The 19,908-nt window shown below is 41.1% G+C and overlaps 2 protein-coding genes across 2 annotated transcripts in view; both read right to left on the reverse strand.

Annotated features, from left to right (window-relative positions):
* Positions 1-19,908, reverse strand: part of Xkrx (XK related X-linked) — a 109,216-nt gene that overhangs the window by 57,926 nt on the left and 31,382 nt on the right. The gene's annotated exons all lie outside the window — the stretch shown is intronic.
* Trmt2b (tRNA methyltransferase 2 homolog B) overlaps positions 17,649-19,908 on the reverse strand; it is a 76,571-nt gene continuing 74,311 nt past the window's right edge. Inside the window, 1 exon segment of the mRNA XM_060374775.1 lies at positions 17,649-18,092. Coding sequence (XP_060230758.1) covers positions 17,966-18,092 — 127 coding nt within the window. The 3' untranslated portion in view covers positions 17,649-17,965.

Genomic DNA, 19,908 nt, shown 5'->3' on the forward strand with positions numbered 1-19,908 from the left:
TTTGCAAACTTTCTGGGCAGGTATTACAGTTGGCATAACTTCCCAGATGAGGATATGTTAAAAAGCAGAGCAAGGAATGGAATCCAAACCTGACTAGCTAGAGCTACCTTGGGCCAAAAAGGTTCATACATACCTTTCTCCAATTCCCTCTAGAAATAGAATGCCAAAACCAGAAAATAATGCTGAAGTGTATTCATGCCTGTGTGAGGAAAATTCAGTTAACAGCCATAAGTGCACTGTCAACAATGCTAGCAAGCATGGCTGATTGAGCACTTCCACTTTGTCAGATACAGGACTAATTTCTTTACATATATTATTATTACATATTACATATGTTGCATATATTATTGCCTTTCATCTTCAAAATCTTATGATGTCTGTTCTATTATTGCCATCTCACAGAGGCAAAAACTGATGTTCAGGGGGTTATATAATTTGTCCCTGGGCATCCATTAAGAGGTAGCAGAATCAGTTTTTAAACTAAAGCCTAAGTCCATGTGGGCTGTAAAGATGACTCAGTGGATAAGAGGACCTGATGTGCAAGCATGGAGAACTGAGTTTGGATCCCAGCACCCATGTTAAAAAACAAAAAAGACAGAATGTGAACATTTTATGAGGAAGAGACAGGATGACCCCTGAGACTTGCTGGCTGATTGCATAGCTCCAGGTTCAGTGAGAGACTGTTCAAGAAGTGTAATATAGAACAGGGCTCTGGGCATCTTCTGCTGGCATCTGTGTGTATGAACACCCCCGTACACATGCACATGTGTCACAGACAAATATGACACACATATATACATACACACACATAAATAAAAAAAATAAATTGTCCCAGCTCCATAACCATGCTCTTAACTCTACCTTAGACTGCTTTGCCAAGAAGTATAAGCCAATCAGCCCATTGCCTGATAGATAATCTTTCAACTAAAAACTTGTCTTACGGCCCTTCCTGAAAGCTGCTTCTCCTCCTCCTCCTCCTCCCCGTCCTTCTTACACATACTCCTTTGTCTCTGTATCGTTCTGGCTATCCTTGGATACTCTCTATGTAGACCAGGCTGTCCTCAAACTCACAGAGATCCTCGTGTCTCAGCCTCCTAGAGTACTGGAATCAACGGCATGCACCACCACTATGTATAGCACCAAGGCTGTTTTCTTATATCCAAGGGAATGACTTTAAATGCCTTATGGGTTTTTGATATGCTTGTAAACTCACACAACTAGTTGCGGCACTGGAAAGAACCTTGAAGAATCTCTATTCAAACCCATGTTATACAAATGAGAAAATAACATGCCCAAGCTAGAGTGACTGGACACTGGCAGCGATATTCCCTAAATTCCAATCTTCTGTATGTTCAAGCCTATATCCTCCCTGGGCCATTTCAATGTTCTCACTCCATCCACTTTATTTTGCCTGTTAGAGAGTTCTGCAGTCCAACAGTCTCATCCTGAGAAGCAGCAAATGCCTCTACTGAAGAAGTTTTGGGCTGCACAAGGGTAGAGTACTTGCCTAGCAAGCACAATGCAATGGGCTTGATCCTCAGCACAAGAGAGAAGACTCTTAAAAGACAGGAGACTGTAATTCAATAAACCATACTTTGGTTGGTTGGTTTGATTTTTCAAGACAGGGATTCTCTGTGTAGCTCTAGCTATCCTGGAACTCATTCTGTAGACCAGGCTGGCCCTGAACTCATAGATCTGGTTGCCTCTGCCTTCTGAGTCCTGGAATTAAAGGTGTATTCTACCATGTCCAGCCAATAAAACCAAGTTTTTAAAGAGAACTGATCATGTTTCTTCGTGGCATGTATCTATTAAGCAGGAATATCTTCTTTGCAAACCGAGAAGGTGCAATAAGTAGCCTATAAATATGAGCAAGGTAGGGAATTTTGTTTAGACACCTGCTAACAAAACTGAATTTCAGTTGGAGATGTAACATAGTGAGTGGGTTGCCTAGCACAAGATGCCCTGGGTTCTGTCCCCAGTGACATATAAATGGGATGCAAAATGTACATCTATAACGCCAGAACTCAGAAGGTAGAGGCAGCTGGATTCAACATATAGCAAGTGCAAGGTATACAAGTGATCCTTTCTAAAAGAAAAATTCCTGAGTTGAAGTACGTTGTCACACTTTCCTTTATGCAATGGATATGTTTCTGAGTGACAACATAATTTTTCTAAGTAGAAGCTAAAGTTGGGTGATTTTTTTCTTTTGTTTTATTTATTTATTTATTTTGTGTGCATGTGTGTGTGTACACTGGTCTTTAACTCATGACCCTCTTTCATACTGAGGTTACAGGCTTATAGCACTTTCATCCAGGTTTTGTTCAGCAGGGTTTTTTTTCATTATTATTATTATTATTATTATTATTATTATTATTTACAATTTAATCACTTTGTATCCTGGCTATAGCCTCCTCCCTTATCTCCTTCTGGACCACAGTCCCACTTTCTTCTCCCCCATATGTCCCTCCCATAGTCCACTAATAGGGGAGGTCCTCCTCCCCTTCCATCTGACTCTAGCCTATCAGGTCTCATCAGGACTGGCTATATTGTCTTCCTCTGTGGCCTAGCAAGGTTGCACGACCCAGAGGGAGGTGATCAGAGAGCCTGTCACTGAGTTCAGGTTAAGAGACAGCCCCTGCTCCCCTTACTAGGGAACCCCCATGGAGAATGAGATGTCTAGGTCCTTCACATGCATGGTCCTTGGTTGATTCATCAGTCTCTACAGATCATTTTGTTTTGTTTTTTAATAGATCTGTTTCTTTCTTTCTTTCTTTCTTTCTTTCTTTCTTTCTTTCTCTTTTCTTTTCTTTTCTCTTTTAAACATTTCTTTCCTTATTTAGGGATAACCACTACCAGTGCATGTAATAGCCCTAGGACAACTTGCAGAAATCAGTTCCCTCCTTTAACTATGTGGTTTCTGGTGATTAAATTCAAGTTTTAAGCATAGCACCAAATTATTTTAACTGCTGAGCAATCTCACCAGCCCTCCAAATACAATCTATCAGTAACAAAAGTTTTAAAGAAGAAAGCTTAATTAGAGTGGAGCTTAATTTTGTTTCTACAGGCTGCTAACACATTTCCTAAACCCCATATCTAGCTGGATGACTTGGTAACTTCTTGTGAAGTCAGAAATAAGAATAAGTGCCCCCCCCAAGGAGAAATAACAATAAGCCTTCTCCCAAGCCAGTTTGAACATTTAAAAAAGATAATCCACGTAAAATGTTTAGCATAGAACCCCACACATCTTAAGTAGCTCATTAAACATTGGCTAATACTATTTAGGATACAAGTTTGCTTAGATCATTAGATTGTACTCTTAAGAATAAATTAAAAGCTTTACTTTAGAATGTATCTCCTTTCTCACAGAAACTAACGTAAAGACAGATATCTTAGATTTAAAGGATAAAGAGCTCAGAGAAGACATGGTAATCGCCATCACTGCTTTCCATATTCTCTTCTTTGAGAATCTTAACACCACCAAAGAAGTGTATCAGTGGGGCAGCCCAAGGAAAAAATAAAGGATAATTTTTTGAATCAAAAGTGCAAATCTTATTCAAGGCAAATGGTTGCTTTGGAGTTTCTCTTTATTAATGTCTTGGCCCCTCTCTAGGACTTTGCTACTTTCTTGATTGCTGTGAGAAAATATCTGAAAAAAGCCACTTAAGGAAATGTCCATTTTCCTTCACAGTTTGTGGGTAAAGTGTACCATGCAGTGTGAATTTCTTTAAAAACACAGAAATGTTATGTGAATATGTTTTTGTTTTAATCCCAGGTATGGGATATGGGGCTGCTTCAGATTGTCCATAACAACTGACTATTATTTGCCTAGTGCTCTAGCAGGGGCATGATTTTGCCAGCTGCAGACAGTTTCTACAAGTATATGATAAATGTTAGAATCCCGAGAGGAGCTGTGGCTGCTGCTGCTGCTGTTGCCACTACTGTTGCTGTCCCTGCTGCTGCTGCTGCTGCTGCTTGCTGGATTGCTGGTTGCTGGTTGGAGATATCCTGATGACAAAGAGCAAACTCACCCCAAGGAACTCAACATACCTAATCAGCAGGAAGTAGTCTAATGATAGTGACAGCCCCTTTTCTCTCTAACCTCCTTTCTCTCTTCTACCTAGTGTTGGGGGTTGGAAGGTATAGCGGTGGTATGGAGAGGTAGGAAAAAGAACTCAAAAAAAGTAGCCCAAAAGTCCAGCTATACACAGGATCCAGAGTGGCTCTAGTTGAGGCAACAGAGCATGCAGCAGCTGGTGACACCATATTCAGAGTCAGGAAGCAGAAAGAAATAAATGCTGGTGTCAGCTCACTTTCTCACCCCTCTGCCTTTCCAGTCCAGGAGCACTCCACTCTACTGTGGTGTTATTGTACACTTTCAGGTGTCTTCCTTCCTTCCTTCCTTCCATGATTTCAATTTCCTCTCTGAAAACATCCTTACAGACTTATCTAGAGGTGTTTCCATGAAGATTCTAAATCTAGTCAAGATGACAATGATGATTATCTGTCATACTCTGTTATAGATACTTTAAGCACATGGTCTTGGACCACAATTCTAACTCCATATAGTTCAGGTATTTAGCACTTTCAAGATAAATCTAGACTTTGGGACTACAGAATATACTGTGGATAGGTAGGTTGATCCCTTTGCTCAAAATGGTTTTAAATTCTGCTAGTTATACAGAATTGAAATATGTAGAATTATAGTCCCCACAAATTATGCAAGTGTCCTTTAATTCCCAGCACCACCCAAAACTGGGCATGATAGTGTATGCTTATAATCCTAGCACTCTGGAGGTAAGGACAGGAGGACCAGAAGTTCAAGGTCATTTATGGCTCCAGAGAAAGTCTGATACCAATTTGGGCTAGAGAAGGCCCTGTCAAAACAACAGCAACAAACAAACAAAACCCCAAAGAACAAGGAAAACTCAGTGATAATTTAGGGTAGGATAACAAATAACTTCTTTTCAAGGCAATTGTTGCTGGATTGACATAATAATGAGATGTACCAAACTTCACTTTCTAGAAGAAGAATCCTGCACACTAACTGTTGTTCTTGTCCAGAAGATGCCAGTGGCTATGGTTAGGTTAGGAGTTAAACTGAGCCTCACTGATTTATTACCCAACCCCTTTCCTTTATCAGAAGACTAAATATTGGTATTTATTCCAGGAAGAGGTATGAAGAAAGACAACTATTCCTCAACCTTTTGAGACTTGGAATCATCCCTTCAGCTCACAACACTTTCAAAATTGCTATGACATTCGTGAAATATACCTAGAGCTATGCTGATGGGATCCCTGCTCTCTACATTATCCCTCCAGATGTAATAACCTATCCCTCACTCCTCTCAAAATTTCTCTTACTTCAGAATCTGGGCGGGGGGGGGGGGGGAGACACCAGTGGCACTGTGATCTCAGGTGAGGGAGGAAGCAGCAGATATTTCCTGCTGTTATGTTAGTATCAGATCTGGGACAGGCTTTGTGAAAGTGAGAGCTTACATTTACTGCCTCTGTGCCCCAGGAATTGTCCAGCTCAGGTATAGGCAACCTGGGGAGGCTCTGCTATAAAGTGGTAGGCAGAACGGTATTAGCAAAGCACACAAACAGTGCTGTGTGCTGATGACTCAAGAATCCCACTGGATCCCACACTCATACTAGTTGCCACTTCCAGGAACTAAAATAAACCTTTAGTGCTAAGAAACAGCAGGCCTTTGGGTCTGCTCATGAAAATAAGCCCAGCCCTAAGAACATGCATGCTATTTTACACAATGGAATGTTACACAGACATTAAGCACACAATTATGTGAATTGCAGGGATGGAAATTAGAATGTGAAATGATGTTAAGTGAAAACAACAGATGATGGGCAAAGCATGCTGACTGCAACTACGGAAAGCATACATGTGACAGTACTTCTCTAAAGAGCTTCAGAAAGGAATGAGGACTATAATTCTGTTAGAGTTCATAGCTGTTTCCACAACACATTTTTCTTATTTTTTTTAAGACAAGGTCTCACTATTAAGCCCAGCCTGGCCTAGAATATATCCTTCTGCCTCCAGCTGGGATAAAGGGCATATAACTGCATGGTAGGCTTCCAAACAGTTTTGGGGACAAGAAAAATGTCCTGGCTAGTTTTATGTCAACTTGATACAGGCTAATGTTATCTGAGAGGAGGAAATCTCAATGAAGAAAATACCTCCATAAGATTGTGTTGTATCATGCCTGTAGGACAGTTTCTCAATTAGTGATGAATAGCAGAGGGCCCAGACAACCATAGTTAGTTTTATCCCTGGGATAGTGGTCCTGGTTTCCATAAGAAAGCAAACCGAGCAAGCCAGGGGAAGCAAGTCAGTAAACAGCACTCCTCCATGGCCTCTGCATCAGTTCCTGCCTCCATGTTCCAGCCCTGCTTGTGTTCTTGTCCTAAATTTTTTTCAGTGATAGGCTACATGATGCAAGTAAAACCCAAATAAATCCTTTCCTCCCCAACTTGCTTTTGGTAATGGTGTTTTATTGAAGCAACAAAAACCGTAACTGAGACAATTGTAGCCCAGGATTCCTTAGAATCACTACATTGTCAAGGACAATGCTGAACCTCTATCCCACCTGTCTCTACTTCCGAAGTGCTGGGATTAAAGGCATGTACCACCATGTCTGGTTTACATAGTGCTACACCCCTAGCCTAATAATTTTTAAAGAAATTTTTCATTCTTATCATAGGAGATTCAGAGATACCTGCTCTTTAGCTTGCATGGTAGTAACCTCCATTTATAATGTGATTCAGAGTGTAGAAAACTAAATGTCACTGTGAGAAATTCGTTCCAAACCCCAACCGAACCAAACAATTCCAAGACCAGAATTTACACCCGTCTGGGCCTCTGTTAAGTCAATTTACTGCGTTTTGAAATGCAATCACTTATTCTGAAAGAAAGGAATCCCCTCCCCGTTTTGGAAAACTACCAGCAGGTCCTTATTTGTAAGACATTGCTATATACATGGTAGCTCTCTTGTTACCTTGTCACATGTAGCACTTAGAATTAGTCATTCTTTATCTGTCACACATCTGGATATTAAGTTGAGTAAATTTCTCTCTCTGGATAATGTATAGACCTTGTTTCTCTAGGACTAAGTCAATGCTTAGTTTTTGTTTGTTTGTTTGTTTGTTTGTTTAATTAAACAGGAGGGTTGTTTGCAGGGGGAGTAAATTAAGACAGCTTTGCTATGTAGCCCAAGTTGGCCTTGAACTTACAATCCTCCTTTTTTGCTTTTCCCAAAAGCAAAAGGATAAAAGGTATGTGCCAACACACCCAGCTCTTTAGGTTCCATTTTGCTTTGTACACTGAAACAGACTTTGATTTACTGGAGTTGTAAATATACTACAAATAATTGATATAGACCTTTCAACCTAGATCACACTAATGATAACACCTTATCCACCCCCAGTACACTGATCCAAACTATCATATTAACTATTCATTAGTAATATACTAGTTGTTGGGACAAATTAATGAATGATGATGAGGAGGCGCACAACAGATTTTATATGAAAGAGGTTTATTAGATGGAGATGAAGAGAGAGGGAGAGAGGGAGACATGCTGGGGGGAAAGAGAGAGGGGGAGCCCCGACAGAGAAAGAGGAGAGGACGAGAAGGCAAGAGAGGCCAAGAGAGCTCAAGAGAGGAACACCATGGTGAGTTGGTCCCTTTGAGCAGCAAGGTACCATGGCCACCTGGCTGGCAACACATGATGACATCATAGGTTGCTAGACAACCCAGAAGCAGGTGCCTAAATACTTACACTAGTTACTAAAGACTTATTCAGTTTTCACCAGCCTTTTCCACTAACGCCTCTTTTCCATTTAGTATCTAATCCAGGATTCATATACAGTACAGTGTTTAACCTTTTCGATCTCAGAAACAACTTTTCTCTTCAGAGGTTAAAAGGGGGCAAGGTAGTAGGTGTTTTGAAGAGTTTATGGTGCTGAGCTCTTGAACCCAAAAGGGAATGCCATCATATCTATACTGAAGTCATGAATCCAAGATACTTCATCAGGATAAGTGTAAAAAAACAAACGAAAAAACCCCACAAACCTTACATTAGCATTTCTAAGCATACAAAAAGATTTGACAAGTAGGTTATTTTTAGCAAGCAGAATTATGAAGGTGACAAAGTGAGAGGGATGGCTTCCCCTGTCTCTTTACTCTGCTTCATTTCTACTCAAATTGCATTTTAATTTTTCAGTAGAAAGTGTAATATTTAAGTATAACATAAATTCCGAGAAACACGTACACCAACAGGGAAGGGGCTCCAGGATGTGTGGTTTTGTTTGCCTGAAATTAAGTACCAGCTTTCAATGGTTCAAGGTAACGATGCCTCAACTTCACGGTGGGGCAAATGATACACATGTGGTAGAAAATATATTTTGGATTTTGAGTTCAGATCTTTCCCTAGGCTGGTGAAATGTAGCCCCCTGCATGCCTACCAGTCAGTAAGCCACGCCATCACAAAAGTAAACAGCTGCATACAATAGCTTAGCTGCTAAGCTAGTGTTAGTAGGTCAGATGGATTAAATGCATTTTCTTCTCATGCACATGTGCACCACTATTATTATTCTTATTCTATAAGGAGAGGGATGGGAAACAAAGTTGAAGAGGTTAAGTAAGTTGTTCAAAGTGATAAGATCATGTAAATTATACAGACAGGATTTCAGCCCAGGTCAGCCTGATTTCAAAGCTGCTCCTTTTAGCCAGCATGTCAAATTGCCTCTCTAAGCTCCTGCCACATTTCAGACACTGCTGGATGTTAGAGAGACAGTACTCAATTCTTACAGCCCAGTGTGAAGCAACTAACCACTAAGTATAGTAAAGCCCCCTCTTGCTCTCAAACATTCCTTGGCTTGGTTAAAACCAAAGATAATTAGGGAATACAAATGGTGAATGCCACGAGATGCAGTGGTGTTTACCTGTAATCCCAGCACTTGGAAGGTAGAAGCAGAAGGACCACTGAAAGTTCAAGGCCAGACTATTGTTCATAGCCAGTTCCAAGTCAGCTAAGCTTGCATAGTAAGACCCTATCTCAAAAAGTCCCAAAACACATGGTTTAAACCAACACCTTGAAATATTAGGTTGTTGGTTTTTTGTTTTGTTTTGGTTTTTTTTTTTTTTTTTTTTTTTTTCAGGCCTTTGGAGTAAAGACCTCTGCCCTCTAAATATTTTGTAGCTAACAGTTACTGGTGGGCTTTTAAAAAAAACTATTTTTAAAATTTTATGTATGGGGTGTTTTGTCTGCATTTTGTGTGTGCATCACATGCATGTCTGGTGCTCACAGAGGTCAAAATAGAGGGTCAGCTACCCTGGAACTAAAACAGATGGTTTTGAGCCATCATGTGAGCATGTGGAACAGAACCCAGGTACTCTGCAAAAGTAAAAAGTACTCTTAACTGCTGGTCCCAGCACTCTGGGAGGCAGAGGCAGGTATATTGCTATGAGTTTGAGGACAGCCTGGTCCACAAAGTGAGTCCAGGACAGCCAAGGTTACACAGAGAAACCCTGTCTCAAAAACAAGCGAAAAAAAAAAATCAGATACCGAGTTGGAGAGCTGGCTCGGCTATTAAAGGTTAGGTTCTCAACCAAAAAATTAAAATTTTCAGATATTTAGACCATACCCTAAACCACCTAAATGAAAAAATCTGCCTCAAATCTATGACTTATGTTGAGATCCTGCCATTATGACTTACTCTAAGTGACCCATACTGTATAAAGCAGTGGCTTTTCAAGCAGTGCACTGTCCTAGGAGACTCTATTTCTGAGGTACAATTTTTACTCCATTTTGAGGGGAAAGGATGACTGTAGCCCTTGAGTGAATCTAGAAACCACACCATCCATCAAAAAACAACCATCCAGCAGTTAGTTTGTTAAATAACTTTTGGGGAATAGAAATGAACCCACCTTATACATTTATTGAGATGAAACAAACTGCAGGGGCATATTAAAATCGTATCAGGAAAACAAGGCTCAAGATCCAACAGAGCAGACTAAGGAAAGGGTGTACCCCCATCACCTGGACCCCATAAGTTGATGAACATCTAACACTGTGATGGCATGGCTCCACACCAACCTATCGTCTGGTGTGTGCATGTCAAAGGCCAAGGACTCCCTGACTTGGCTTGGTCCCCTACTGTTGATGAAGCCTATACAACTTCCTGCCCATCCACCTGTTTGCCCATCTGGTCCTGAACCTAACCCACCATTTCCTGCTCCCCACCCAATTCTGCATTTTAACCTCATAGTTAAACTTGAGCAGCAACCTCACAGCACTGGTTGGTTCATTTTCTTACCAATACAGACTCTTTCTGAGCCCACTTGTGAAACCTCTTGAATGCCACTGCAACCTCTTCAACTCCTATTCATTCTGTAACCCATACACATACACAGATATATATCACTGCATGATTTGTGTGCTGTATGATTTGAGAGCTAGTGAATGAGAGTGGAATAAAAGAACTTGCATTCACCTCATCCAGGCTTCCAGAGTAGGCAGATTTTTGTGACACACTGTCATTGAAACTGCTAAGCCTTGTGAATTTACTCAACAAATTGTAATGTTGTGGAATGGTACAAATGTGTTCCTTTAGGTTTCTGGTATACTGCAGTCACCGCAAACTAGGAGATTTTAAAAAGCATCACAGGAGGGCCAGCAAGATGGCTCAGCGGGTAAAGATGCTTACTGCCAAACCTGGATACCTGAGTTCAGTACCACCTACATGGTGGAAGGAGAGAACTGCATTCTACAAGATGTCCTCTGACCTCCATATGCAAGAGTGTGGCATGAACACACACATATGCCTAATTAATGCAATTAAAGCACCAGGCATGATTAGAATGTGCAGCTAAGCCTGGGACCCACCATGATAGCTAAAGCTGCAAAACTGACACAAGAGCAAAGGCAAAGGCAGCCAGTGATGACTCACACCTGCAATTCCAGCCCTAGAGAAGCTGATGTAGGAGGACTGCTGTGAGACTCAGATTAACCAGGGTTATACAGCAAGATGCTGTCTCAAACAAACGACAACAAACTATGGTAAAATTGGCATTATCAGTTGGTAGTTCGGTAACTTTCATTTTTAAGAGAGACTTATCACATTCATTTATATATTGGGGAGCAGGCATATGGAGCTCAGAGAACACCTTGATGGAGTCAGTTCTCTAATTCTACCATGGGTGCTCTGGGACTGGAACTCATCCATTATCTGCCTCGGAAGCAAGAGCAGCTTTTTGGTTGAATGTCAGTCTCAGAAAAGACCCTGTGCCCAGATATATTTGGTCCTTGTGGAGCTCCTATCCTTTCCCCATCAGACTAACTCCCCTTCTTTCTTATGATTCCCTGTACTCTGCCAAAGGTTTGGTCATGAGTCTTTGCTTTGAAAACACTGCTAGTTAGAGTCTTTCAGATGCGCTCAGTAGACTCCTGTCATACGGTCAATGCACATCCCATCTGTCTTTCTAAACGAAGATTGATCATCTTACCCCATGTCCGCTCTAACATTCAACCAAGGACCATGTATGGATATAACCTAGAACCTCCACTCAGATGAAGCCTGTGGTAGCTCAGTAACCAATTGGTTTCCCAAAGTGAGGGGAACAAGGACTATTTCTAACAGGAACTTAATGACTGGCTCTTTGGTCTCCCCACCCCCGAAGGGAGGAGCAGTCCTGTTAGGCCACAGAAGAGGGCTTTGCAGCCAGTCCTGAAGATACCTGATAAAACAGGATCAGATGAATGGGGAGGAGGTCCCCCCTATCAGTGGACTTGGAAAGGGGCACGGTGGAGATGAGGGAGGGAGGGAGGGACTGGGAGGGAATGAGGGATCGGGACACGGCTGGGATACAGAGTTAATAAAATGTAACTGATAAAAATAATAATAATAATAAAAAAAAATTGCAGCTTTTTGCTGAGCTATCTTGCCTACCTTCAGCAACTTTAAAATGAGACTTCTCAGCAGCCAATTCTGAAAGACAGGACGTAAGACTGAGGATAAATCCTTAAAACAATTGTTCTACTTTAAGATTAAAGTTACCTCACTTTTTCCATGAGTGTATGAGGATTGACTTTATGGTAGGAAACCCCATTTCTCCCATTCCCACTGTTCTATTTTGTTTTCTCCTGATGTGCTAAAGGCCTTGATCAGAGATAACCTGGTGCAGAAAGAGTTTAACTTTCAGACGGAGGAAGCCAAGGAAACCTGAGGCAGAGACTGAAGGAGTGCTGTTTAAGGGCTTGCTCTTGCGGCTTGTTCACTTTGTATTATTATTACAACCCAGGCTTATCTGCAGTGTTGGTACCATGCACACTGTGCTGAGCTGCTCACAGCATCTTCAGTCAAGTCTATGCCCCACAGACATTCCCACAGGTCAATCTGATGAATGCAATTCAATATTGGTTCCCTCTTCCCACATCATTTGACTTGTGTCAAGCTGACAAAAACCAACCAACCAAACAAACAAACAAAAAAACTTACCAGAACATCCACCACAACAATTAAGGAAGACATACAAAAATAAATGCTTTACAAGGGGAAAAAAAAAATCACTATTCACAGGGGCTGAAGAGGTGGCTCAGAGGTTAAGAGCACTGTTCTTCCAAAGGTCTTGACTGCAAATCCCAGAAACCACATGGTGACTCAAAACCATCTATAATGAGATCTGGTGCCCTCTTCTGGCGTTCAGGTGTACATGCAGGCAGAATACTGTATAAATAAATCCTTTTAAAAAATCACTATTCACAGGTCTTAGTTAGGTCTAGTGTTGAAGAATATCTGCTATCTGATGTGCCCTTTTATTCATTATGTCGACACTATGTTGAAGACAAAAACCTGCGACAAGGATTCCCCCACCCCCACCAGACACTTGAGAGTTGTCTGGGGAGCTTTGAAAATAATATAACTGAATCAAAACAACCCTGAGATTTCACCTTACACCCATCAGAATGACTAAGATCAAAAACTCAAGTGACAACACATGCTGGAGAGGATGTGGAGAAAGGGGAACCCTCCTCCATTGCTGGTGGGAATGTAAACTTGTACAACCACTTTGGAAATCAATCTGGAGATTCTCAGACAATGAGAAATAGTGCTCCCTCAAGATCCACCTATACCAATCCTAGGCATATATCCAAAATATGTTCAAGTATACAACAAGTACATTTGCTCAGAAATGTTCACAGCAGCTTTATTCATAATAGCCAGGATCTGGAAACAACCCAGATGTCCCTCAGTGGAGGAATGAATACATAAATTGTGGTAGAAAAATAAAATAAATTAAAAATTAAGAAACTGTGGTACATTTACACAATGGAATACTACTCAGCAATTAAAAACAAGGACATTATGAAATTTGCTGGCAAATGGCGGGATCTAGTAAAGGTCATCTTGAGTGAGGTATCCCAGAAGCAGAAAGACACACATGGTATATACTCACTTATAAGTGGATATTAGACATATTAAATAGGATAAACATACTAAAAATCAGTACACCTAGAGAAGCTAAGCAAGGATGACCCTGGATAAAATGCTCAATCCTCATTCAGAAGGGCAAACGGGATGGATATTGGAAGAGGGAGAAAACAGGGAACAGGACAGGATCCTACCACATAGGGCCTCTGAAAGACTATCCAGAAAAGTATCAAAGCAGATGCTGAGCCTCATAACCAAAATTTTGGCAGAGTGCAGGGAAGGGTGGAGATAGAAAGACCTGGAGGAGACAGGAGCTCCAAAAGAAGAGCAACAGAACCAAAAAAATCTGGGGTCTTTTCTGAGACTGATACTCCAACCAAGGACCTTTCATGGAGATAACCTAGAACCCCTGCACAGATGTAGCCCATGGCAGCTCAGTCTCCAAGTGGGTGTCCTAGAAAGGGGAACAGGGACTGTGTCTGACATGAACTTAGTGTCTGGCTCTTTGATTGCCTCTCCCTGATGGGGGAGCAGCCTTACCAGGCCACAAAGGAAGACCATACAGCAAGTCCTGATGAGACCTGTTAGGCTAGGGGTAGATGGAAGGGGAGGAGGACCTCCCTTAACAGTGGACTTGGGGGAGGGGCATGGAAGGATGAGGGAGGGAGGACCAGGTTGGGAGGGCATGAGGGAGGGGGCTACAACTGGGATACAAAGTGAATAAACTGTAAAAATAAATTTAAAAAAATGAAAGAATGACAAAAAAGAAAATAATGGTGCTGAGGCCTCAGTCATAATAAATGACACACATTCAGAAATATCTGAAGATATTACGCTCAGGAGTCTGTTTAAGTCTTTAGGTGCCAGTGATATGGCTCACAATGTGAAGGTGCTTGCCCCCAACTTTGATGATCTGAGTTCCATCACTGGTACCTACATGGTGAAAGGGGTAAATCAACTCCCACAAGTTGGCCTTTGACCTCCACACTCATGTACACACACATACGTAAACAAACAAACATGTAACTAAAGGTCTTCTGGTGATTTGTGTGTATGCAAAGCTGAGAAGAGTCACTCAGACTTAATGGTTCTCTAACTTGAGTATGCATCAGCATCACCAGCAAGGACTGCTAAAACACAGATGTGTGGATACTAGCCCCTGAGGATCCAATTCAGCTGAATGAAGCCAGAAACTGTTAGAAACTGTGCTTCTAACTGGCTCAAGGAATGCCAAAGCTGTGGGTCCAAAGAAAACATTTGAAAAGTAAAGCACTATCTCTAGAGCACTGCTTCTCAACTTTGGCTGCACATTAGAAACACAAGGCATTGGGGGGGGGGGGAGGAATACATGTTAAGAATACTGATATCTGATGCCCCAAACAAATACACAACTAAATGCTTTTAGCCATAAAAAATACTTTAATACTCTTAAGCAGACTAAGACGTCTTCATATGTGGTTCATACATTTTTAGTATATATGTAATTATATATGACCTAAAAGTAGAATAAAAGACTGTCTACTTGACTAAAGAAGACTAAAATGAATAGGGTGAGGAGATTTGCAGGGGGAACAGATGGTCAACATACAAATATATATTTGAGTGACTATGTCCTTATATAATAGATATCTTCACTGAATAAAAACAATGAAACAGTTGTTCAAATATTTCCAAGATCAATAGTCAAAAGAGCAAAAAAAAAAAAAAAAAAAAAAAACTTAAAAAGCAAAACAACCAAAAAGAAAACATTCATATGTAAGGCATGCTTGGTAGCCAGTTGATGAACTGTTTGGAAGGATTAAGAGGTGCTGCCTTAAGAGGACAGGCATCAGAAGAGGGAAAAAAGAGGGAACAGGACAGGAGCCTACCACAGAGGGCCTCTGAAAAGCTCTACCCTGCAGGGTGTCAAAGCAGATACTGAGATATATAGCCAAACTTTGGGCAGAGTGCAGGGAATCTTATGAAAGAAGGGGGAAATAGTAAGACCTGGAGAGGACAGGAACTCCACAAGGAGAACAACAGAACCTAAAAATCTGGGCACAGGGGTCTTTTCTGAAACCGATACTCCAACCAAGGACCTTTCCTGGAGATAACCTAGAATCCCTGCACAGATGTAGCCCACGGCAGTTCAGGGTCCAGGTGGGTTTCCTAGTAATGGGAACAGGGACTGTCTCTGACATGAAGTCAGTGTTCTGCTCTTTGATCACCTCACCCTGATCGGGGAGCAGCCTTACCAGGCCACAGAGGTAGACTATGAAATACAGTCCTGATGAGACCTGATAGACTAGAATCAGAAAGAAAGCAAGGAAGACCTCCCCCATCAGTGGACTGGGGGAGGGGCACAGGTGGAGAAGGGGGAGGGAGGGTGGCATTGGGAGGGGAGGAGGAAGGGAGCTACAGGGGGGATACAAAGTGAATAAACTGTAATTAATAAAAATAAAAATTTAGAAAGATTTAAAAAAAAAAGGTGTTGCCTTGTCGGAGGTGTGTCATTGAGAGTGGATTTTGAGGTTTCAAAAGCCCATGCCAGAGTCTGTGTGTCTCTCTATCTGCTGCTTGCTGATCAGACTCTCAGCTACTGCTCAAGTGCAGTGCCTTCCTTTGAGCCCCAACACTCCCCACCATGATGATGGACTAACCCACTGAAACTGTAAGAAGCACACAATTAAATGGCTTCTATTATAAGAGTAGCCTTCATTATTGTGTCTCTACACAGCAAGAAGAACACTAAGACAGTCCTTACCTCAAATATGTGTGTGTGTATATATATATATATATATATATATATATATATATATATATAACATTTTATATGATCTTTAACAGCTATCTTCTTTTGAGAAACAGACTGCTTTAGGACCATTTAGAACTGAGAAAAATTTAAACTACCTGTTGACCTGATTATTGTTTTGTAAGTCTGGCAACACATGCTAACTTCCATATCTTTGGACCAGTAGAGTATTAAAAATATAACATAAATTGTTAGGCAAGTACTCAAGGACAACTCCAGAATTGAAAAGTTCATGGACTAGAGGCAACGTATACAGTTAATTTCAATATCTGTTTTGTTATTATACATCTTGATTACTATAGGATTAATGGTGCTTTTGTCCCCAATACGCAGCCCAATCATAAGTAGTTAGCCCCTACTTTGAGAGTTTCTTAGCTCCTTTGTGTATCTCTAATGACCACTTATTCTACAGGTAAGAAATAAATAGTATTATTGTTCCTATAGATAACCACGTTTTCTTTTAATTTTAACAAATTATTTTAAAATTATGTGTATTTGCATAAGTAAATAAGAATGTGGGTTTGTGCATATGAGTTCAATGTCCATGGAACTCAAAATAAGGCATCAGATCCCATGAAACCTGAGTTACAGGCAGTTATGAGCACCCTGACATGGAAGCTAGGAATCAAGCCCAGATGTTCTGCAAGAGCAGGATGTGCTCGTGAATGCTGAGCCATCTCCTCAGCCCTGGGGATAACTACATCACCAAAGGACATCCTAGAACTGTCAGAGTCTAGAAAGCCTAACCACCCTGTAATCACTACATAACTTTGAATGCAGTGTGTGTGTGTGTGTGTGTGTGTGATTACACTTTCAGAGGCCAGATGTTGATATCAGGTGTGTATCATTTGTCAACTCCTTTTTTTGAGACAGTCTCTCATTGAACTTGAAGCTCACTTATTAGCTAGATTGGCTGGACAAGAAAGCCCTCAGGATCCCCCTGTATCCACTTCCCATCATTAGAACAGGCATGTACCATTTTGCCCTGTTATTTGTACTTGAAGCTGGAGAGCCAAACTCTGCTTCTTGTGCATCTGTAATAAGCAGTTTACCCACTTAGCCATCTCCCTTGCTCCTTATTCGTTCTACTTCCTAAAAGCATTTGCCAGGGGGTAGAGCTATAGCTCAGTTAGTGAACAGTTTCCCTCACGTGCTACATTCCCTGGCTTTGATACTCACCATTGCATAAAGTCAGATATGGTGCCAGAGGCCTATCATCCTAGTACTCATGAAATCTAAGCAGGAGGACCAGAAGTTTGAAGTCAACCTTAGTTTTATGGTGAGTTCAAGACTCTGTTTCAAAACACAGAAACAAAACAAAAGCCCTACAAATGGCAAGATCTCAGAGTAAATATACATATACCAGTCAATATGAAATTATTACCAGCTGCTCAAAAAGCAGTTATCCCCTACAACTGAAGCAGAATCACATGGCAGGGACGACACTGTAAACTGAATGATGCTGTGGAGATAGCAAAAGGATGCAGCAACATAAATCCTGGCTCAAGAAGTTAGGAGCACTCAAAGCTAGGCAAATGTGAATAATCCCAAAGGAATATGACAGGCTACAGTTCAATCTGCCTCAGAAAAGGAGGTCAGCTATATTCTTCTTGCTCAGAATTCAAAGACTGTTTTCCCTGGTGATGCTTCCAGGTTCTCCAATGAAGCAGCATGCCAAACCTGGGAGTCTCTGAAATTTCAGCCTTAAGATCCTGCAGTCTCTTGATCTTATTGAGTGAAGAAGAGTACCAGCCCACAGTGTGGGGTATGGGGAAACAAACCCATGGGTACAGCTTCTCTCAGGACAAAGGGTTAGTCTATAAGCTTCTTAGCAGAGTTTGGAGGACAGGATAGCCTACAGAAATAGATCAGAATATCAGTTCACAGAAACAAAAAAGAAGCAACTACAGTAACACAGTCGCTTAAAACTGAAGTCCTCCCTCAGTAGTCATACACGCCCATGTGTCTCTCATCACCACTGCTCATTATTTTCATGTAACTATTTACTTATCCATCTTCCTCACTGTAGTACAGATGTTCAACTTACAGTGGCGTTATGGCCCAAAAAACACACTATAAGCTGACAATGCAAAGATGGTTTGGTTAGCAAGGTACCTGAGTTCCACCACCAGAATCCATGTAAAAATGTGAAATGTGTTGACACATGCTTATAACCCAGTTCTGAGGAAGCAAAGTCAGGTAGATCCTGTGGCTCACTGGCTAACCAGCCTAGTTTACTGAGTGAAACCAAGACTAGTGAGAGATCCTGTCTCAAAAACAGGATTATGTGTATATGTGTGTGTGTGTAAATATATATAAGATATATATGATATATATAGCAGCTTATAATATATCATATATTTTGATAGATATCATATATTGTTATTATACATACATATAATATAACATATGTATGGCATACCCTAAACTCTTCTAAAAAGACTATAGTAATTTATACCCATTCTTTTACACTTTTGCACTACTGGACTTTTTTCCACCATAAGTACATAGTATCTTATCAAATTAAGACTGTCTTGCCCATTCAACCAAGGACCATGTATGGACATAACCTAGAACCTCCACTCAGATGTAGCCTGTGGTAGCTCAGTAACCAATTGGTTTCCCAAAGTGAGGGGAACAGGGACTATTTCTAACAGGAACTCAATGACTGGCTCTTTGGTCTCCCCACCCCCGAAGGGAGGAGCAGTCCTGTTAGGCCACAGAGGAGGGCTTTGCAGCCAGTCCTGAAGATACCTGATAAAACAGGATCAGATGAATGGGGAGGAGGTCGCCCCCATCAGTGGACTTGGAAAGGGGCACGGTGGAGATGAGGGAGGGAGGGAGGGAGGGAGGGACTGGGAGGGAATGAGGGATCGGGACACGGCTGGGATACAGAGTTAATAAAATGTAACTGATAAAAAATAAATAAAAAAAAAAGAAGCTCAAAAAAAAAAAAAAAGACTGTCTTGCCTTTCTAAGGCCATGTTTCAAAATTTGCTCAGTACACTAGCTGAATTCTAGGTTTAGTTTTCTTTGTTCTGTTTGTTTTGGTCTTTGCATTTTCATTTGTTTGTTTGTTTGTTTGTTTACTTACTGGTTTTTTGAAACAGGGTTTCTTTGTGTAGTCTTGGCTGTCCTGGACCCACTTTGTAGACCAGGCTGGCCTAGAATTCACTGCGAATTACTGCCTCTGCCTCCCTGAGTTCTGGGATTACAGGTGTGAACACCTTTGGTTTTTCAAATCAGCGTTTCTCTGAGTAGCCCTAGCTGTCCTGGAACTCACTCTGTAGACCAGACTGGCCTTGAACTCACAGAGATCTGCCTGTCTCTGCCTCCTGAGTGCTAGGATTAAAGATATCATCTAGCTAGGTTTAGTCTTAACCACTGCACTTTAAAATTGACTGGTGTTATATATAATGTATCATATAATGGATTCATTCATTTGATTAAAAAAATGAAATCATATTAAAAAGTAATCTCCTTTCCCATTTCTCATATGTCCCCAGTTCTTTCTTTTTAAAATATTGGGTTTTTTAGATTTAATTTTTATGTGTATGAGTGTTTTGCTTGTATGTACACATGTGCATCACATGCATGCCTGGTGCCTGCAGAAGTCAGAAGGGAGAATCAGGTCCCCAGAAATTGGAGTTGCACATGATTGTGAACCACCA

This window comes from Meriones unguiculatus, chromosome X (assembly GCF_030254825.1).
Source record: "Meriones unguiculatus strain TT.TT164.6M chromosome X, Bangor_MerUng_6.1, whole genome shotgun sequence".
NCBI lineage: Eukaryota > Metazoa > Chordata > Mammalia > Rodentia > Muridae > Meriones > Meriones unguiculatus.